The following is a 23,085-nucleotide window of genomic DNA, read 5'->3' as shown; positions in this document are numbered from 1 at the left end:
GGCCGTTTTGGACAGAGATGACTTGGCCACAGCACTCCATACTCTGGTAACTTCCAAATTGGATTATTGCGATGTGATTTATGTGAGGCTGCCTTTGAAGACAAGTCAGAAATTTCAATTGGTCCAAAATGCAGTGGACAGATTACTGGCTGGGGTTCTGTTTAGATCTTGTGTGACCTCTGTTTTAAAATAGCTGCACTGGTTGCCAGTCTGTTTCCAGACCAATTCAAAGTGCTTTCATGTTCCCTAGTGCTGCAGTAGGGCAAGACATTCCATTCATTGGTGTTTTGAGTGCTCTGTGTATCTCAGGGAAAGTGAAAGATAAAGGGTGTTGGGGAGTCCTACGTCATTGTTTGTGGTCCTGCTCCATTGCTTATTCATGCAGGGTGGAGTGACTTCTCCTTGCATCTCTAGTTGTAGCAAGTGTTAGCAGTGCACCCTTCTCACTTTGTTGTAAGTCTTGGCTTTTTGTGCAAAGGGGACTTTTACTGCAAAAGTCTCACTGGGTGTCTATAAATTCAGTCCCCCAGGATGCTCCAGATGTGTAAACATATCAAATATCAATGTATGTTCATAGAGAGACTTATAAGCCATCCGCCATTTCCAACAGATTATAATTCAAGGATGCTCTGTTGGACCTTTTATGTGTAAAACTCGTGATTACAAGGAAACTTGAGAAGCTTTAATGTTTGAATGGATTATTTCAAGCTTTTTTCAAGTTAAAATGTTTACATAAAGTTTGCAATAAATCAATGTAGATTCATAATAAATTACACGTGATGCCATTTAACCAGTACCATGAATTAGAAAATTATTTGGTTTTTAACTAGCCGAAATATTTGTTGCTTCCACGTGTCTAAGTTGTTTCTATGTGTTTAGTTCATGTGTTTTGCAAACATAACTCAAATTATTGGGTATTTCTATAGCCAAGTTTCCTGCATATTAGGACAGGTCAAACTTTCTTCCTGTGAGTCAGCCAAGATAACACAGACAAAGGCTATTTTTCATAGCTTAGCAAGGGAATTTGAGCCGTGAGCTAATTTGCAGCTACTGGGGACGGGGCTTGTCTCCCCAGAATCTCACAGGGCTTCTGCATATCAAATGGCTGGGTAAGATCGAGGGAGAGGGGCATTGGGCCTTCTTAAAGTGCCGGTTACCCTCAGACTCAGCCTTTCTCCTTTTGGGGCTGAATTTTCCAACTCTCACTGCCTCAGTTTTAGAGACTCCCACTGAGGCATGAGTGGTTGCTGGTTTACAGGGCCAGAAAGGAATTTTAATTTTAACCACAATGGGCCTTCCATTGAAAGGTTTTCACTTTTCTCTCAGTGGGTAGCAGGTGTTTGTTAGGTGTCTTCTACAAATCTATTAGTTACATCTTGAGCAGCAATGGCATTGGGTAGGATCTGAACATAAGGGTCTTTAGGAGGTGCACCAGCTCCTGGCCTGAGCATGGGTGGGCTGGGTCTGGTGTCACACATCTCAGGTTACCAGCAGGATTCCAGCTGCAAGTTGTGCACCGTGCTGGGTCAACTTCCAAGGAACTCCCTAGTGGGGGTTCTGGGGTGGTGTTTTCAGATCAGAAATCTTACAGGATGACAGACCCTGACCCAATGCCATGCCAACCCTGCTTACCTCACTGTGGTCAATAAAAGTTCCAGCCAATTTTCACCCAATCCTGTATCCTGGTCATTATTCACCTTCTACCTGGCCTAGGGAGGGCCATCACAATGTTCCTGGCATGCAACTGTATCTTCACTGTTATTAAAATAAAAATTGAGAACTTGCTGGCTGCCTTAGGAGATGCAAATAGAATGAACATGTTAGGGAACAAGTCTACTCTGCAGAGTTTATTCAAATTCAAATAAAGCAAAACCTGTGAGAAGGAGAACTATGCAAGACATTCAGGTGCCACATGTTCACCCAATCAAGGCCCATACCAGAATTTGAAGCTATTGGGGACCATGCAATTTTCCTAGCAATTGTTTCTCTATATTATACAATTGCTGTATTTTAGCAACAAATTGTATTTGTATATAATTTTGCTCCTGACATTTCAATGCTCCCTTTTTCACTCACAGTGGAGTGTCGGAGCCAGCCGTCACAAATGGCACTTGTTTAGCATAAAATAAAGACACAGAGAGCCAGCAAATATTTTCATGGACTGAGGGCAGCTCATTCCACCTTCTTCTCCCTCTCCGGTAACTTTTATTATCCTTTGTTCTGTCCAGCCGCATGGCCGTTTGCCAATCTCATGTTACCTCATCCGGTCAAGGCTTGACACTCCCCTCTCCATATAAGGTAATCATTGCCCAGAGGAATGTCAGGGGGCACCCTGCAGTATTTACAAGCCTCTGCCTTGGCTTTATGACTCCCACAGTGGAGTATCTTTGTTTTCATCTTACCATGAGTCTTTAGGACTCTTGCTGCTATTAAAAATCTATGTACTGCCAGCTGTGTGCTAGCAGCTATGGTGAGGATATGCAATTGTGAAATCTGTGTTTTACTGTTTGAAAACTCCTGGCTGTAATATAAATGCTAGTAGACATGAGCCAGTCTTTCTGCCTGAAGGCTGAGAAACATACCTAAACAGTTGCACATCAACTTCCTCTCAATCACAACCCATGGTGGGGAGAGCAAAGCATCCTTGAGGGAGATGTGATGCTGCACTGCATAGACAAGGTTGCTGGGTTGCTGTGACAATCAGATTGAGTGTAATCTAGTAATCACTGTATAGTTTCTGACCCAGAAACAGACAGACTCATCGGGCAAATTTGTTTTCACTTGTTTTATATCTTGTACAAAAATATACTAGACATAATTTTTTTAATGTTAATTTTTGAGTGCATTTGGAAATATTTCTACTCAAAAGTAAATTCAGCTAAATTCAATGGGACTCTCTCCCAGGTAAGTGTGCATAGGACTGCAGCCTCTGGGCCTTTTTTTTTTTTTTTAATGAAAACCATTGAAATCTGAATTATTATTTGTGATTTAATAAATTAAAACTACATGAAATTAGTGTTTCTTAACTGCGTGACTGAAATTTTACAAAATCTGAACTATAAAGTGTGTAACATGTCATGCCATTTTCTAGGAATGCCTGGGAAGGTTAAAAATTGAGAAGGTTATATTACTCAGAAAATTGTACTCTACAAAATGGAACACCTTGTTGGAATTCACCTGTTCATGCAACATTGAGCTCATCTTTACAATGTCAGCTACTAGTTTTGTTTCCATCTTGAATATTGCCTTAATAACAAACATGACTCAGTTATTTAAATTAATAGTTAAGCGCATCCGAAGAATAAGATGGCAGTAACCATGAAAAGAACCATCTGATTGAAATTGGCTTGTTTGTTAATGTGAACCTTTTGAAGAACGTATAACTTGAACATACTTTGGAATTCCATACGTTGGCAAATAGTGCTCAGGCAGCTTCTTGTCAGATAACAATCTTCTTTCATTAATGCACCACTACTTTGGAATGTTCATATCTTAATTTAGAAGCAGTGGCAACTGAGGAACCCCACGTCTTGCAAACACTGAAACTAACTTATAATTTCTGTTATGGAATGTTGAAGCCACCTTTGGCTGTCATAATGAATTGAGCATGGCACATTTCAGTCTACATTTGAATGATAATGGGGGAGCCTTATTCATGAAGATTCAAAAGGTTGCTAACCAAGATTATTAAAATCTAGAAATCAAATAACATGTGGGTTTTTTTCTGCTAGCACCTTTGAAGTGATGCTATCAACCTGAACCACAGCAGGACGGCCATAAACTGCCATTCTGTAATTACTGAAAATGACTTCTGAATGAGAAACAGTATTTATGCTTGCCTCAATTTTTCAGTGGTGATTATCTATTTGCTAATGCTGTGCCTTTCAGTCAAGATTATTGGGATTCAAGAGATGTTTTGCTGCTTATGGTAGACATTTTCCACTCCTGCTCTTAAAATTGAAGCTTTGCTACTCTGTGTATTGTTTTGGATCCAGAATAATGTCTTCTATTTTAGTAGGTACTCCAGACATCTTTCTCCTTAGGCCAGATTTCCAGAATTGAGAGGGAGCTCTTATTTCTCCTTCAGATTTTGAATCTATGTCCATTTTTAATGTTCATGTTGATGTATATCCCATTTTTGTGTGTGTGTTTCCATCACATTACATCTCACTGTACTACCAAGCATATCTTGCTGGATTTTGCAGACCTCATATTTCAGTCTCTGTACCCTACAAAGGTGTACCCTACAAAGGTGATTAGTATTTACAGTAAAGTCCCAGTTCCCTGTCACAATTTATTCATTTTTCTTCTTACAAAGGATTATCTACTATGCCCTCTATCCCTGAAACCCCAAAATGAAATATTTGTGCCCTGCTACACTGCTACAGGTTAAACACAATGTGATTGCTATTCTAGATGCAAGTCCTAAGTTGTGTTTAAATGCATTGGTTACCAGAAAAATCACAAAACAAGTCCATTGTTTGGCAAACATAAAAATGTATCTGCTTACTTTTAATATTCCAGTTAAAATAAAAGCAAATTAACTATCCTGGAAATTAGAGTTATTACATGCTATGACAACTAGAAGTGGGTGGACTCCCCCCCCCCCAGCAAGTACTATAGCTAAACAAGGACATAGGGTTTAAAATGTGGTCTTAACTGAAAAAGTGTGTTTTAAGGAACACCCCTTGGTAAAAACATTGAAGAACATTGTTTATATGACTTCTGTGAAGCTAGGGACCAAAACATGTAACATTGGGAATATATCCAGAAAGAGATATTTCAGCTCTGTCTGTGTGATGCATTTTATATTAAACTCTAGGAAAATGATTTGTCTATGTTGTAGCTTAGGAAATTTGCAATATGTAGGCACCTAGTAGTTGGGGAAAGGGGTGGATTGAAACAATCCTTGTAATGTCACCAGCATATATTCCCTGGATGACAGGGAATACTTTTATCCATGCAACTCACAAAGAGGTCAGCTATGCAAACATTGCATTTTCTGGTGCATAAACATTTAGATTTAAATTACTGTGATAATGAAAACATGAAAGTGATTCAGTGATAATCACGTATGCATTTAATTCTTTATATTTTGTTTTAACCAGCCTCTTGTACCTAGAAGTCCTACAAGCAGTGTGGCAACACCATCCAGTACTATAAGCACACCGACCAAGAGAGACAGTTCAGCACTTCAGGACCTCTACATACCACCTCCTCCAGCAGAGCCTTATATTCCCAGGTGAATTGTCATCGTCGATCTTCCTGATAATTTGAAATCGCTCTCATAACAAAGTGAAACTACATCCTTTTTTTTGGGGGGGGGAGGTGTGAAATTGCAAACTTTTGCTACCAGATTGCAAACTTGGTAATATAAAGAGGAGATCCACAAACCAGCTGTCACCCACTCATAGACATGGCAGTCTATGTGTGATTCATATAGCCTTTACAGGGAAAGTTACTGATGGAAGAAGAAATCTCACCCATTTTTAGTGATACTGTTTCCTGTCCTTACAGTTTTGGGCGGGGGGGGGGGGGGGGACCATACCAAAAATGGAGTTTCAGGACTTAAAGGAGTATAGCAATATTTCCTTGGTACTGGATACTCAAATTGTTCATGTTAGTTTTGAATAGATTTCTCATATAGTTTAGAATTCTGCCACTTTATTTTGTACAAATTATAGCAGCTATTGTTTGCAGGCCAAGGTGCCAGGCCTCTTCTGCCCCTGACCCTCCAAGTAAAATAAAGGACACCATAGACTGGCTTTTGAGATGGAAACAGGCCACAACTTTTTAAATACAGATGAAAAATGTTTGGCTTAGGCTTGAGGCTTAGGCATTACTTCTGGCCCATCTGCCAGAAGTGACACCAGGTCAATCCGGCCACAGGGGTTCCTAAGTCTTACATCAAATAGGGGGAGCCCCACAGGAATCACTGTCTGGGGGAGTGCTATCAGTCCTGGCCCCCAACTGGACATAATAATAATGATAATAAGGACATAAGCAACTCCCCCCGGACCCTTTAACAGCATGCCCTAGCATTAAAGGGGAAGTGGAGATTACAACTGTTCCTCCATCCAAGACTAAGACTGTCCCAATGCTTAACTAAGTTGTGACAATTGCCATGAGGTAGGCAAAACCACCATTATGCACAGTGCTACTTACTTTCTCCTTCATGTGGCTATCAGAATGCATCCAAATTTATTTTTCCCCTCAAAGGGATGAAAAGGGGAATCTTCCATGTGATGATATCGGAAGACACTTAGTGGGAAAACCAGTGCACAAGGGATCTGAATCTCCAAATTCCTTTCTGGACCAAGAATACCGAAAGCGTTTTAATGTGGTTGAAGAAGATGCTGTTTTATACTGTTATGAATATGAAAAGGGAAGAACAAGTAGCTCTGGAAGGAGAGAGAGCACTCCAACCTACGGTACGGTACTCACTTATAATGAAAACATAATCCTTCATGGCTCTTACATAGTTTTGTCCTGGAACATACATTTGTTTGTATCCATTAGAGTTCATGCACCACATATTTCTTCTCACATTATGCTGTGCTTTACTGCATTGTGTATTACATCCAGCCCTGGCTTTCACAAGACAGTTATTCAACCCCTCCTGAAATAGCCAAATGCCAGCACAGTCATTTGGCCTTAACAGTCAATATGAGGCTCATGCTATGAGCCTCAGCCTACTTTGCAGATCAGCTTCTTCACCTCCTCTTTTTTCCCCTGATTTTTCTCCCATCCCTTCTGTTCTACACATGCCCACTTTTCTATTTTGATTTTGGTTTTTGGTCCTCTTGATTATTTTGTACAGAGTGTTTTTTTTTTGTACTTGTTCATAATTTTCATGCTAATAACATGTACGCAAAGGCCACTCTCCTGGGTTTACATGGTGCTCTTCAGACTACATTTCCATCAGTATTCACCCCTGAACTTCACTAACTGCCTCAGAACATGACTAATAGTCATTGATAAAATACTGTTTCAGTGTATTTGCGGTTTTTTAAAGACACCTGTGCTAGTACTGTGTCTGTGCTAATTAACTTCATAGATAATTCTGCACTATGCAAATAATTAATGATAAATACTGATTTATTTTAGTGCTGAACTTCAACAGATGGTGAATCTTTTTGCTGTAATCTTCATTGTGTTTATTGTTTTATAAAGCTTTAGCTTCTCCTTTTCCCTCTTCTTCTGCCTGCTCCCCTCCCCTCTCTGGCTGTCAGATTCTTAACTTGCTGTTTATGAGCCTACCATAGATTTAAAATCATTGTTTAAGGTTTCACTGTGTAATATTAAAGTCTAACTTGTGTGGACAATTTTCTTGGCTGAAAATGTCATGCTATATAAATCCTGAATTTGTCTGAAAAGTGTTTGAGCCTTGGTTTAGCTCTATAAATTACCCTTTCAGACTTCTCTTCTTTCCTTGAATGATACCATTTTATCTATATAGCTGTTATTTAAGTAAAAGCTTTTTTTCATTGTTGTTTACATTTTCAGTTCACCACAATTTAATCTTCAATTCTGAAATGGCAAAACTGAAAGCAAAATCACTTTTTAATTCACTTGACTTTTAAATGTGACTCCTTTAAGTCTAGAGCACAGATAATTAGATTGAAGGAATACTACAATATCTGATAATCTGTCAGTTTTTACCTGGAACACACATAAAGAATTGTGGCAGCTGTTATTTACAGTTTTCACAACAATAAAGCTAATATGGTCCTTTAGCTTTATAAAAAGCTGGAAGTCTTTTCTTATTTGCATAGAAAATTTTGTATTAATTTTAAATCCAGATACAAATTTAAAAATAAAATTGCTGCCAGATTGAAAAGAAAATAAGGCTTGCGGTCATATTTATATATCCTAAAATGTACATTACTCTCCCATCTTATTCCTGATTACTTTAAATCTTGGCTATCTCTTTGCCTTCCACTTGCATCTTAGAAGGTCAGCCCTGCTTCTCTCAAATTGTTGCCTGTTGTAGCCATGGCATCATCATCTATAAACACATGAGGCCTAGGGATAGGCTAATTGATATAAAGAATACCAGCAGTTCTTTTTGAAGACACCATGTTTGCTTAAATAATGGTTCTTGTGCATATAGACCTCACATGGACATAGAGGCTAATACTGTAACCATAGGTATGCAGTCTCCGCCATATTGTATGTCTGTCCACAGAATCTCACATACAATTGTTCAGTCTTACAGACTGAATTAGGGCTTTCCATGTTATAGATACTGTTGGTGATCAATTATTCAGCCTTTTTAAACATGATATTCCGCAGTAATTTTTCCAGGACATTGGGTTACTCCTACTGCCATTTTGTATCTAATTTATTGCTGGAAAAGACGCAATCTTTTGCTTTCATTGGAGAGCTTACACAGTAAATCCTGCTGATGTATGCATATGGCAAGTTTTATTGAATGCTAAATCATTTTATGATTACCCTAATGTTAGTTATTATAATGTGAAGAGTTAGATCAGGTTAACAATATTTTAGAAGAATTCAGATTGATGGGTCTATTTAGAGGGGGAAACTTTTTTTCTTGTATGCACATAGGAAAATAATTCCAAAACCATTAAGTTACAAGAAGCCTACTCATCATAAATTACTTTCGTATCACATGAAGAAAGTATAAATACATTAATCTAATCTTGTAACTTCATTACAATTATTTTGAAGTCAAACACTTTTATATATTTTGTTGCAGGCAAGCTAAGACCTATATCTATGCCAGTAGAATATAACTGGGTAGGGGATTATGAAGATCCCACCAAGACAAAAAGAGATAGCAGGAGAGGTAAGTGACCTCACACACAAATTGTACATTTAATTGTGTTTTAATATACATTTACAGACATTATTGAATATATTTATAGATGTTATTAAAATGTAAATTGTCCTTATTATTCCAGATCATTCTACACAATGCAGCTTATGTGGTTAATACTTGAGAATTCTTGTTGATGGTTTATTACCAGTGTCACAAATTGGCAGTTAGGAACAAATTGCCAACTTCTTCTCAATTTTATAAGACCATGCATGATACTATTGCAATTTGATTCCCAGAGTGAAGCAGCAGGGAAATAATTGAAACTCAACCCTAGCTTTTGAGGAATTTCCCCACACATATTTGAACAACATAATTTAAAATCTTACTATTTCAATGTCAGTGAAATACTCTTGTGAGAATATATGAGATGTTATAGAATTCATCTTAATAATACATATTTTTCATATTCATTTGAGTTCAGTGACACATATTCGAGGTAAGCTTGGATAAGCTTGAAACCTAAGAGCCCTTGAAGGCAAGGATCATGTCAGCTGCTGGCTGGCCCTGAATAGAAGGAGGATGCTTAGGTGGGCTGGCAGAAGCCTCCTAATAGAGATGAGAAAGCTGTAGTGGTGCAATGAGGGGAGAAAAGAAGTTGAGGGTGAGATGAGGAGATCAGATCTACAGCTTCTGTTTACCGTACCTCTCTCCTCCTCTAGTTTGCACCTGACTGCATAAAGGCAGTCTGCATTCCCCTGTTTTAGAGACCCTTCTACTTTCCTTTTCTTTTTAAAAAGAATACTCAGATCTGTAAACATTAGGGCTGCCTTGAGTCCTGAATGGTATACATAAGCACTGACAGTCACCCTATGAAGTTAGCAAATAGATGGTACTATATTGCACCTTATGGGATGCGGGTGGTGCTGTGGGTTAAACCACAGAGCCTAGGACTTGCTGATCAGAAGGTTGGCGGTTCGAATCCCCGCGACAGGGTGAGCTCCCATTGCTCGGTCCCTGCTCCTGCCAACCTAGCAGTTTGAAAGCATGTCAAAGTGCAAGTAGATAAATAGGTACCACTCCGTCAGGAAGGTAAATGGCGTTTCCATGCACTGCTCTGGTTCGCCAGAAGCGGCTTAGTCATGCTGGCCACATGACCCGGAAACTGTACGCCGGCTCCCTCAGCCAATAAAGCGAGATGAGTGCTGCAACCTCAGAGTCGGTCATGACTGGACCTAATGGTCAGAGGTCCCTTTACCTTTACCTTTATATTGCAGCTTGCATACAAAAAAAGTATCCTATAGCTTCAAAGCGAGCTATGATTAATTCCCCCTTTTTCTCATAGTTGATGAGAATATAAAGTTATTTTAAAAGTTTGAATGAAAATAAGAAACGTTATTCAAGCAAAGACAGAATATACGGTATAGTTTCTATGATTCTCCAAGCATTTTTATTGAATAGTTTGCAGAGCTCAGTTAAGAGCCAGTGTGGTGTAGTGGTTAAGAGCGGTGGACTCGTAATCTGGGGAACCGGGTTTGCGTCTCCGCTCCTCCACATGCAGCTGCTGGGTGACCTTGGGCCAGTCACACTTCTTTGAAGTCTCTCAGCCCCACTCGCCTCACAGAGTGTTTGTTGTGGGGGAGGAAGGGAAAGGAGAATGTTAGCCGCTTTGAGACTCCTGAAGGGGAGTGAAAGGCAGGATATCAAATCCAAACTCTTCTTCTTCTTAAGGAACAAAATCAGCTTTCTTTTAACATTACAGTCAAATTCCCATAGTCTATTCTATAGAAAAATATTATAGGAAGGTTTGGTCTGAAAAGTCTGTGTTAAAACAAGTAGCAGCATCGGAGGCACGTAATAGTGGAAGGCATAGAAGTTTGTGGTTCACTCCAAAGTAAGATGCAAGGTTGTGCTGAATTGCTAGAGGTGTTTATTGCAATGTAAGATAAACCTTTTGTTTTATGTGGATTTAAGTTATGTGGTAAAATTCTGCATTTTTATGGATAAATAACTAAATAACAGCAGGAAGAGATTATAGAGTGAAGCTAACATATAGCTAACTTTATGTTCTAGCCAAAGATGCAAGTGGATTTATCCATAGATAATGAGAGTTAGCACGAGCCAATGACGCAATGTAAGTGTTTGTATTAAACAGAAGATAGCTTTTATAATAGGGTACTCAGTTGCCCTTTATATGTTCTAAACTACTGAGCCCTAATATTGTGTGATATTGTGATAAAATAATAAAACCAATATGTACACTGTGCACCATTATTTACTGGATTTTATGGTATTAAACATAGAATTTCAGCATTATTGTGTATTTCAGTCCAATGAAAGGCAGGATTGAAGGCAGGTTGTCCCGATTTCAGCAAAATATGTCCTGAACAGCTGGACAATTAAGAACTGGTTTTCAGTATAACCTTTCCAATTTCTACCTAGAAAATTCATTACTTCGGTATATGAGCAATGAAAAAATAGCTCAAGAGGATTACATGTTTCAAAGAAACAGCAAAAAGGACACAGGCAAAAAATCTAAAAAGAGAGGAGATAAAAGCAACAGTCCTAGTCATTATTCTCTGCTACCTAGTTTACAAATGGATTCATTAAGGCAAGACAGCATGAGCACACCTGGGCCTGAAACATCTTTATATCACGTGAGTAAAATTACAAAATAGTTCACTCTATGTTGATGCTGTTGTTGAGTGACTGACACATGACCATTGGTTGTTTTTTCAATTTTTGGTAAGAAATGAAGCAAAGAAGCCTGGCAGTTAAGTGTAATTTGCCCTTCAGTTGTATTGAATGATGAGGATAAGAAGTTGGAGGTCATTGCTATATACACCTTATTTTTTTTGCAAATTCAATTAGATAAAAATAGAATTAAAATGTAAATCGTACAGTCATATTCATATGATCCCTGTTGTTTTCATAACTACTGTGGAAAGATTAGAAAATATAGTCACCAATTTTATTTTGAATTGAAAATAATGAATTTAGGTAACCACTCACAAAAGAACTATTAAAAGACCATTAAAATCCTGCAAGGTGAGGAGAAAGCCAATACTTCCCCACCCCCAGTGCTCTCTTACCCTTTTTTTTAGTGAACTAGCAAATGGATTTAAAGACATCCAGTCTTTGTGGGACTTTGTGTTTCTGGCTGTGTCCCAGTTTCTGTTGTCACTGAGTGTTGTCAAAGTAGATGATTCTCCACTGAGCCCAATTTAAAACCAATGACCTGCTTTTATTCCAGCAAACTCATTTTATTGCTTCCCTTGAAGCCTGGGTGACTGAAATAACTTAAAGTATTATAGGAACCCAATTCATGGTACATGTGAATTAACAGAATCCCTAGGGCCTGTGGATATTCTTGTATTTTATTTTCAGAATGAATTGATTCATGTACAGTTGTGGGGAATTTTCTCACATGATAAATTTATTGTCATATATTTTAATAATATAGAACAAATCTATGGACTGTCATCAGACTTATCCAGGATGATCTAGGATATATGAACAAAAATTGCATTTCTTTTTGTGACATCTGTTTGCCTATATGTACAAAGCAAAGCAATATAAATGGTTTTGCATATCTTAATCGATTGCATCCATTTAAGACATGGATTTCATTTTTTTGTTTTGGATGTGATGGTTGTCTTTCTTGGAGCTTAGTTAAATGTTTTGCAACAAGGAAACAGCTGCTTCAGAAAATAATTCGTATTAGTGCTATCTTTAAAAATAGAAATTATAATTATTATAATTATCTACTTAAGATTTTTTTTATTGATAGTCTAAGCTATTGTAAATTTTCCTGTAAATACAAAATTTGATACAAACAATTTTTGCTATTTTGGTTTTTAAAAGTAATGAAATTAAATAGGAGGTGATCCTGGTTTATTTTCCTGAATTGTACACATCAATCAAACAAGAGTCTGAGTCGAAGCACTGAAGCCAGGAGTATAAAGAAAGGCAAGGGGGGCCTATGCAGGAGCATACCTCATTAACATTATATTGAACTGATATTATGTCTAAATTCTGGCAGATAGAGCCCATGCTGCTATAATCGTTCTGTTTTTAATTATTTTAACTGCTCTTAATTTGTGGGGGTTTGTTTTTTGGGGGGTTTGTTTTTACTGAGGGAGGGGAGGGGAGGAGCTGGAGAGGGCATCCCAATCATAGTGGTTCAGGGTAGGGAGAGATATGGTGTGGGAGGTGGGGAAGGCAGGGTAAGGGGCACATAGCATAGGCAATTAGTGACTGTGCCGTGTGCCAGCCCCTCCTCAAACCTGAACAATTGCAGTTGTCCAACCAGCCAGCCCTCAAGTCTGCAGCTGCTGTTGCTGAATACCAGGTTAGCTCTAAATAAGAGCTCACTCACCAATGAGTTGATTATGGATGATGAGGCCAGTCTGTTTCACTTTATCATTGGTCCGTGTCACTGAGACCCGGGTGAGTGAGCAGGGTGGAGTTGGTCTCACTCAGCTGTGCTCATTTGGGTACTCTCCCTTTCTTGGGCAACATTCTTGAGCTTATGGTCTTGGAGGAATCTAATTTTCTAGATCCAGCTCAGTTGGCAAGAGCATTCTTCTCCTCCCAGACCTTTGACTAATTACAGCCTTTTAACATGGATTTTTCTTTCTTTTATTATGTTATGTGTTTTTTATATTGTAAGCTGCCCTGTGATCCTCAAGTGAAGGGCAGTATAGAAAATGAATGAATGAATGACTTGAAGGGACAAGGCATAAACAACTCGGACCTTCAAAGTCCATTAACATGAAACTGTTGGAATCTGCTGATAATGCTGTCGTGAAATTGTCCTATTGAACTATTAGTCTAGTCTTCTGAGTTAACATGGCTAAGCAGACATACCCGAACCTTCTCACAGTTGCCATTACTTTCTGTTTAGTTAAAGAGGAAAGTTCACAGAGATAATTGTCATCTTCTACTGTTTACTTTTGAAGAATTAACAAAGAGGATTGATTAGATTTGGAAGTTGCTGTGTGTGTGTGTGTGTGTGTGTGTGTGTGTGTGTGTAGCAGTGTACACATGGGAAATTGTATGCTTTTTCATAATTGGACCAGAAATGCCTTGTTAACTTGTTGATGGAGCATTGGTGCTCCTCAGTTCATGAAGTGAAAGCATCTATTAGAGCCGTAAACACTGAAAGGTCAAAAGAGCTCTTTCTTTAATATTGGGCCAATGCAATCCTTATATTCAGTAAACATGCTTTTGATGTAATGATTTGTCATATTGAACAAAACCAGTAATTGTAAAATTGTTGAAAATGCAGCAAAACAGATTTTAAGTAGGTGTTTTAAGTTCTTGAAACTTGTTACCATCCATTGCTGCATATGCTGCTTGATATTTCCACTTTTCCAGTTTCTTGAAGTCCTGATATCTCCAACATACCTTGGCTGTCCATCCCACCCCACCCCACTGCTTTCATTGAAAAATGCAGTACCTTTACAATTCCTTTCAGTTGTTATGAGCTCTTTCCCCATAGCCACAAGTTGCTATGGAGGTATATTCATAGAGAAAAATATTGAAAAATGCCTATCACACCCATCAGCCAAAGTCTTGACTTTCTGTGCCAGTTATGCTTTCTGAGCTCAACTGTGTCTGTAGGTTTCACAGTTAAAATTGTTTGGTGGTGCCATTGAGCTACTCAGGGAAAGCAGAGGTGGGAATAGGGTTTTGTGTAGCAGATGTTTTTAAGGACACTCTGAGTGGGTTAATAATGCCCAAACAACAAAAAACAAGGTAATTCATCCCAGTCCATATCAGGTGCCCTATGCCTGCAATTTACTGTCCAAAAAATATATAAATCACACAATTACTAACTGGGCAAATCAAAACTTGGTAATTACTCTGTTTTGATAAATCTGCCCCTGGTCAAAACAACCTCCATCTCAATTGTTAGGGAAAAGTAAATTAACTGCAGGGCCAAGTGCACTTATCAGCCATTCCATAATGCATTCCATCTGAATAGAGCTTGCAGGACACAGTTTAAGAGAACTTCTAGTCTAAGGTTTGTGTTGTTGTACATGAAGTACTGTGGTACAATTGGCACACATTAACCAAACTGTTGTGTGTGTTTTTCTTAGACATTTCAACAATCCTCTCTACAGCATAAGTCTAAAAAGAAGAACAAAGGTAACTATTATGTAAAACAGTTTTTACCTTATGGGTCTGGTGAAAAATTAAACAAAATTTTATACTGTGTAAACATTTTTGTTTGCATATATTTTAAACATGACAATTCTAAAACAGACACACTCCAATTTTGTAACAATGCTGCTATATGCTGCTGGGATAGCTCAGTTGGTAGAGCGTGAGTCTTTTAATCTCAGGATCTTGGGTTCAAGTCCCACGGTGGGCAGAAGATTCCTGCATTGCATGGATTGGACTAGATAACCCTCATGGTCCCATCCAAATGCTACAATTCTATGAAACATTCATAATTTTCTCAGTGCATGTTGCCATTTCCTCCAATGGTCTTAATGACCTTAAGCCAGGGCATCTCCTATGAGAATTGTATGACCTTAACTAGGCCTTAACTCTGTTTTCCATCTAAGTCAGGCATAGGCAAACTCAGCCCTCCAGATGTTTTGAGACTACAATTCCCACCATCCCTGACCACTGGTCCTGTTAGCTAGGGATGATGGGAGTTGTAGTTCCAAAACATCTGGAGGACCAAGTTTGCCTATGCCTGACCTAAGTCGTAGACTATGCTTTAGTCATAGCTACTTATTAGAATGGATGGAGAGAAGTTCCACCCCAAAAGAAACCTGAACCACAACAATGCATTCCAGCTCAGGACAGAAGTATTATATGGATACATGAATCATGGTTACATGAATCATCTCTGACATCATCCTGTTCTTCTAAGGTCTCGCACCAAGTAAGAGTAAAAGGCGAATTTCTTGTAAAGATCTTGGTCGTGGAGACTGTGAAGGCTGGCTCTGGAAAAAGAAAGATGCCAAGAGTTATTTCTCACAAAAATGGAAGAAATACTGGTTTGTCCTGAAGGATACTTCTCTCTACTGGTATATCAATGAGGAGGTAAGAAACTGACATGTTTGGTGTTCTTATTGCAGGCGGATGTGACTGCACTGAGCAATATGGCTACAGTCCAAAAACATGATATATGCATATGGTGAAGAACCATATATAACTGCCCAAACTTGATTTGGTCATTACATGTGTAGGGGTTTGTTTTTGAATGTCTGTCTGTACTGGAGAGACAAACAACCTTTAATATTGGCTTTTCCCTTCGGCAGTGGAAACAAAAAGTGCGGTTCTGACGCTGTGCACAGCTCTCTCCTGTCCATGTTTTAAATTAGTGATTCCAAGAGCCATGCTAAATATTGGTAACATAGGTTTTCTTCTTCTTCATTAAAACAAAGATAGCCTGGATACACTAAACATTCACCATGCAGAAAAATTATATCAGCAGATGCTATGGCCCTGATTCAGAAGCCATACAATTTTGGGAGTTCCCCATATAAATGAAATGCTTCAGATACCAGCAGCCCATTACATGCTCCATTTCTTTCTCATACAATATAATGTGAATCCTACACTTACTTTGGGTTCAGTATCAGTATTGTATGTCTCAATCTCTGACATTGATTGGTGGAACTGGTTTGATGGTGTGGAATGTAAAGTTGTGCAAGAGCTAAATAGTTTGTAGTGTATCTTTTGTGAGGGAATTGAGTATTATTTGTTTGACTGGAATTAGAACTCCACATGGGACAAAACTTAGGATGGAGGAAGATGTCACTGTTAAAATTCAGGCTCGGTCAGAGGTATGTGCCTATCTCTCCAGGCACCGGCTGAATTCCTTTGACCTCCCTCCGGCGACTCCCGGCAGGAATGCACACGAGGTCCGTTCCGGCGATTTTCCTCAGGCTGTGAGAAAAACACACCAACTGCTTCTCCTCCGTCTCCTCCTCCCTGCATATCCCCAGGGAGGGGAATGAGACTCAGACAGAAATGTAACTACATGCTTTTATTCCTGTCTATAGCAGTCATACAGTAAAATATGTCTGCTCTCTTCAACAAACAGAGAGAAACTTCCAAACTCCACCCATGTACATCCTGTACAGGTCATATGACACACACTGAGCTCATATCCTGTGCTCAATAAGGATGGACTGCCCCTTTGTTTCCATGGCAGCAGTCACACACATCCTGTCTGGCTTTGCAGCCACTAGCAGCTGTCTGAGCTGTTAGAGCCTTTGCTTGCTGCAGCATTGCTGCTTTAGAATAACATACTCCCCCTAAAGTATCAATGCGTGCTGCGAGCAAAGCATCATCCAGAGAAGAAAACAAACAGTTGTTATACTTATAACACTCCCCTGTTGTTTCAGTTCCACCCTTGGAACTACCCGCCACTGGTTTTACCAATGTACTTCTCTGGTTGTGTGACTTCCAAGGAATGAGTGCTTTTGCATTACCTTGGTTAACAACTCCCTGTTGTGCCTTTGTCTCTGACTCAGACACAGCTTCAATTTGACCTTGGTCGTTTACAACAGCAACAGCTAGGTTAGCAAACTCCTTTGAATACCTCTTGGGTGGTACACCCTTCGTTGCTCTCTCAGACCTACGTAAGAAGTGCTGCTCTTCTTTGCTTTCTGGTTCAACCTTTGGACTCTTTGGAGAACCAGTACCAATTGTAAACAGTGGTTCATCCTCCTCTTCTGAGGGTCTAGTCATTACGTGAGATTTCCTCTCAATGACTGTGACAACTGAGCTGTCTGAGCTATCGCTGTCATCAGTACTACTGAACTCAACAAAATCAACATCATCATCATCATCATCAGAATCATCATCATCTCCTGTGGGAAATGTGTGAACAATCACTCTCTCCTGTTCAGGAGCACTCTCTAGGAATTTTGTGAGAATCACTTTACCAGATTCAGACAAAATTACTCTGTAGAGACCCTTTTCATAACCCACAAAAATGCCTCTGGCATTCTTAACTCCACCCGGAGCTTCTGTTCTCACATGAGACCCAAAAACCTTGAAATGGGCAACAGAAGGTTTTCTATGGAACAGTTTCTCAAAAGGAGAACTTCCCAACTCTTTTGAAAACTTTCTCAACCACGTATAACAATATGACGTTAGCGACTCAGCCCAGTACTCATGTGGCAGATGTGAACTAAGCAATTGCGCTTTCATTCCCTTTTGCAATTCTTTGTTCACCCTAACACAGACACATCTGTTCCAAGCTTCTTCTGAAGCTGCAATTTTGTGTCTTATCCCTTTCTTCTTTAGGAACCTCTGGAAATCCTGTAAGAGAAAAATTGGCTTCTCATCTGTGCAAAGACAATCTATGTCAGCATCATGCATACTTTTAACCTTGTCACAAAACTCTTTAAACCTTTCTAAGGCTTCTTTCGGTCTCTCCAAAAGATAAATCCAGACAAAACCTGTGAAAGAATCAACACATATTAGGTAATACTTTGCATTGCCTCTAGAAGGTGCTAGAGGACCAATCACATCAGCATACACCCGCTGAAATGCCCTGTCGACCCTCGAGGTGACCTGCTTGGCGTTCTTCTTGGCTACACCTGCAAAAGAAATCATGTTAGAATCACAAGAATTACATTCCATGTAATCACTTTGATCAAAAGTCAACAAATATAGTCCATCTTTCTCTTCGGCAGAAAGATACAACTCTCCATCTTTGTAGATCTCGCAGTGTTGATCATCATAGGACAGTTTTAGTCCCTTCTTGGCAATCTGCGATACGCTGAGCAGATTGTACTTCAACTCTGGAACCAAATAAACATTGTTTATAGTCAAGTTCTGACTTTTAAGATACACAGTCCCAATTCCGGTGGCTTCTAGCTCTTGACCGTTGGCTTGTTGTACAGCGAAGCTTTGCTTCTTAAACGACGAAAACAAATCCCTACTATGGGTCATGTGAAATGTGCACCCAGTGTCCAAAACGAAAGAATTCCCCACTTCTGGTGTGGCTCCTTTCGACATCAAAGCCTTTGCAGGCTTCGTCTGTAACTTGGCATGACCTCTGCCTGACGCCTCAGACTTCGTGGAGCTTCCCTTGGCTCCCTTGTTCTGACGTGGCTTCTTGCAGTACCGCTGAAGATGCCCAGTCTGTCCACAATTGTAGCATCGGACAACGTTCAAAGCTACGGCATTTTCTCCAGTAGCTGTAGCAGTGGGGGTGTCAGAACTCCGTTCTTGTCTCCCCCTGTCCTTGACTTCCAGGGCGGCAAGCCTGTCATGTTCATTAAGAACCACGGCAAAGACCCTGTCCGACGTTAAATCTTGCGCTGGGAGAGACCCCAGCTGACTGGCAACCGTTTTGTAAGTCCGATTCAGGCTGTTGATCACCATGAAGCAAAACACTTCCTCCTGCAGACGGAAATTACGTTCCACCATCTGTTGACACAGAAATTTCATTTCCGTCAGGTGCGCTTGAACATCTCCATCAGGCGCAAGCCTCAGGTTGGTCAGCTTCTCAAAATACAGCAACGCTGAAGAACCTGCATCTCTCTGATGTGTCCTTCTCAGCGTGTCCCAAACATCTTTCGCGTGCTGTAAATCTTGTATATGGATAAGCTCCGAGTCTGACACGCACAGAATTATAGCAGTTCTGGCCTTCACATCCTGTGACTCCCAAGCACGCGTTGGTGCTGGAGGGATGGGGTTCTCAATCACCCCAAACAGTCTCTGATTCTGCAGAAGGGCCTTCATCTTAATAGACCAAGATGCGTAATTGTCACTGGTCAGGAGGGGCGGAGAAGGCAGGGCTCCCCCCTTCTTAGCATCCATTTTGAGTCCTTGCAATAACTCTCAAACACAAGCCTCTAAAATCCAATAGCTGGCTTGTTTACACTCTGTGCACCTGGCAGCTATAACACTAGCTGCTTGCAAAGTCCCTTTGCAACAGTTCCTTCTGGGCCTAAGTCAAAACAAAACTTGTTTTCGCCTCTCCGAGGCACTGTGTGACTGTACAGCCCTTATCTTGAAACCGGCCTGCGTTGCTAAGCAACTGCATTCTTTTCCTTGGACAGGAAAAACCACAGGAATGTTTGGAATGCAGAGTTCTCCTCTCTCGGAGCTGTTTTTCCCAAACCTTGCTCCCTCGAAGCAGAGAATGAATCAATCTGCATTCACACTTCTAAGCCCGAAAATGTCATACCTGGGCTCCGTTGCTTGGCTTTCAGCTTCCTCTGGTCAGCTCCTGGCTGCAGAGAATCAGCTTTCTCACCTCAGGCCTCCATGGAGCAATGAAAACAGCAGCTCTGCCACTCTTTCTGCAGACTTCCATGGATTGTAGAAACCATGCTCTGACTACCACTTTTGGAATTCAGGCTCGATCAGAGGTATGTGCCTATCTCTCCAGGCACCGGCTGAATTCCTTTGACCTCCCTCCGGCGACTCCCGGCAGGAATGCACACGAGGTCCGTTCCGGCGATTTTCCTCAGGCTGTGAGAAAAACACACCAACTGCTTCTCCTCCTTCTCCTCCTCCCTGCATATCCCCAGGGAGGGGAATGAGACTCAGACAGAAATGTAACTACATGCTTTTATTCCTGTCTATAGCAGTCATACAGTAAAAGATGTCTGCTCTCTTCAACAAACAGAGAGAAACTTCCAAACTCCACCCATGTACATCCTGTACAGGTCATATGACACACACTGAGCTCATATCCTGTGCTCAATAAGGATGGACTGCCCCTTTGTTTCCATGGCAGCAGTCACACACATCCTGTCTGGCTTTGCAGCCACTAGCAGCTGTCTGAGCTGTTAGAGCCTTTGCTTGCTGCAGCATTGCTGCTTTAGAATAACAGTCACAAGATACAGGCAATATAATGAATCCTGGAGGATGAAGAAAAGATGTAAAGAAGGTAGTTGACTGAGAAAGAAGAATCTGATAGAAATGTAGGTGAAAAGTGAGGCTTCAGTAAAAGAGCTAAGGAGGTAGAAAATTGAGACAAGAAGGAATTAATGAGAGCTCTGAAGAGCTCTCAGCAGTTAAGATGAGAAGTGAGAAGGAGGGGGGAGTGTTAGGATGTTGATTAAGATACAGGATGACTAACTGAAGTAAGACAAAGTTGGCAGTGACCTAAGGTCCTGAGGAAACTCTGGGTCATGGAGATACGTAGTCGAAAAAAAGGAGGAAAATTAGGATCAGGGCAAAAGTATACATAGAACCGGCAAGCACATGTGACTGAGCAGTATTGGCAGAAGGGCTGGGAAAAGGCAAGGAATAGAATAAAGGGGATACAGAAATGCTAGATCGGAAGTGTAGATGCTAGCAATAGAATTCTGGCAATTGTTGCTTTGGCTGTTATTGCAAAGTTCTGCTTTTGCAACGCCAAGGAAACAGTGAGGAAGAGACAGCAAGATGACAGTAACAAGAGTAGGCAACTAAATTTTCACATTTTGTCCCAGTTCAAATGTAACAATTTTTACTCTGTGTACTCACACATTTGTTCATTCTTGCTAGGCCATAGTTTGGCTTAGCATTTTGTACGAACCAGACCATTGTTTTAAACTAGCCAGCCAGTTCTTTCAGCTGCAGACTTCTAGTGGATCCAGATTGCATTGTGCTTCTAATACTATGTTCTGTGTTAAAAATTGCATGTTTAAGTTAATTGTGCATGCTTCTACTGTTCAAGTTAATGTGAATTGCCCCCAAAGAGAAATGGTTGAAGACATGGTTTAAGTTGTTCTTTAAAATAATTCTTTTTAAAGTGATGTTTTCACCTTTCTGGCAAGATGCTTCCATTAATTTTTGTGGAAGTTTTAATGAAGCAATAAATCAGAAATTGTTATATTGTGACAAGAGATAGTTCAGTATGCTTGTATTTGTTTTCTTTTTGATTGGCTTCTGGTTTTGCTCTTGTTCTTTAATCTGTTCATCTTCATAGGATGAAAAAGCAGAGGGATTCATCAGTCTGCCAGAATTTAAAATTGATAGAGCTAGTGAATGTCGCAAGAAGTAGTAAGTACTAGAACAATATTCAAAAATAGATAAAACTGTAAACGTTGAAACAAACATAATTTTAATAAAATGTTCCATTATTGATGCCTTTGTCTGGTAGTATTTATCTTTGTGGAACTTCAATCACTGCTGCTACTACTATTTAATATATATTATCGTTTGCTACTTTAGATACTCACCAAGTTCATTCCTGGTATTTAGGAATAGGTGTTTAGGAATGGCTGCTCACCCCCTTCTCAGGTAGACTATGGTTGCAGACCTCACTTCCATCCACCATCCCCAGCAGCTAGGGACCAGTGTGTCTTAGGTGTGCAGCCCTTAGGGGAATTCCCCAGCCAGCAGGGATTCCTTGCCAAAATGCTAGCTTCAAATGGGCCAATAGGAGGCCCTGCCAGATGGACAGTACAGTGGTACCTCAGGTTACAAATGTTTCAGGTTACAAAGGCTTCAGGTTACAGACTCCGCTAACCCGGAAGTAGTACCTCAGGTTAAGAACTTTACCTCAGGATGAGAACAGAAATCGCGCAGTGGTGGTGCAGCAGCAGTGGGAGGTCCCATTAGCTAAAGTGGTACCTCAGGTTAAGAATGGTTTCAGGTTAAGAACAGACCTCCAGAACGAATTAAGTTCTTAACCAGAGGTACCACTGTACATTGCTAGCTGGCTGGACATTGGCTGTGGGCTATGCCTGGTCACCCAGCAATACATAGGGCATAATTTTTTGTTGTTGATGTTCTTGGTTACAGTTTTTGATGCTTGGATAGTTCACCTTTACTTTTAACTGATTATATTATCAAAATACATTTTAATTCTTAATATGTGATAAAGCAAAATTCACTTTTTCTAAGCTAATGTTGACTTCAATTTGGAAAAATATATATAAGATAATTAATAGTAGAATACACAAGAATGTCATTTGGGCATCCAGCCAAATCTTTCACAAAGCTGCAACTTGGTATGGATGCCAACCTTTATGTGCAGTTCAGTGCCTGTTTAGATTAATAGTGGATTGTGCCAGTGTAATACCCTGCGGTCTAGAATGTAGATCTGATGTTTCAGATGTTGACAGTAATGCTTTTTATAGTTGGTTGAGAGGGAAAGGACCTATGAAATACCTCATTACTGTGAATAACTTCATGATTACAAGTTCAACAGCTTGTCAGAAATTAAGACACATTTGCTTTTTCTGTTCAACTATTGAGTTTTAAAGTTGAAAGTAAAGCCAGAAACACTGTAGTATGAAAAATCATAGGGACTTCCTGTGAAGTATAATTTGGCTAAATGGTATTATATCCAGAAACTTTTATGATATATTTGCCTACTA

At 39.9% G+C, this 23,085-nt stretch overlaps 1 protein-coding gene across 1 annotated transcript in view; it reads left to right on the top strand.

Moving 5' to 3' along the window:
* The window catches only part of CNKSR2 (connector enhancer of kinase suppressor of Ras 2), a 163,278-nt gene that overhangs the window by 68,975 nt on the left and 71,218 nt on the right, over positions 1 to 23,085 (top strand). The window contains exons 10-16 of the mRNA XM_081859058.1: positions 5,109 to 5,242; positions 6,220 to 6,431; positions 8,723 to 8,812; positions 11,225 to 11,439; positions 14,887 to 14,935; positions 15,672 to 15,844; positions 21,690 to 21,763. Of these exons, the coding sequence (XP_081715184.1) occupies positions 5,109 to 5,242; positions 6,220 to 6,431; positions 8,723 to 8,812; positions 11,225 to 11,439; positions 14,887 to 14,935; positions 15,672 to 15,844; positions 21,690 to 21,763 (947 nt within the window). The remainder of the gene's footprint in view (positions 1 to 5,108; positions 5,243 to 6,219; positions 6,432 to 8,722; positions 8,813 to 11,224; positions 11,440 to 14,886; positions 14,936 to 15,671; positions 15,845 to 21,689; positions 21,764 to 23,085) is intronic.

This window comes from Podarcis erhardii (genome assembly GCF_964252035.2).
Source record: "Podarcis erhardii genome assembly, chromosome: 4".
NCBI lineage: Eukaryota > Metazoa > Chordata > Lepidosauria > Squamata > Lacertidae > Podarcis > Podarcis erhardii.
The sequence above is the reverse complement of the archived record's forward strand: the minus strand, read 5'-3'. Positions and strand labels throughout refer to the sequence as shown.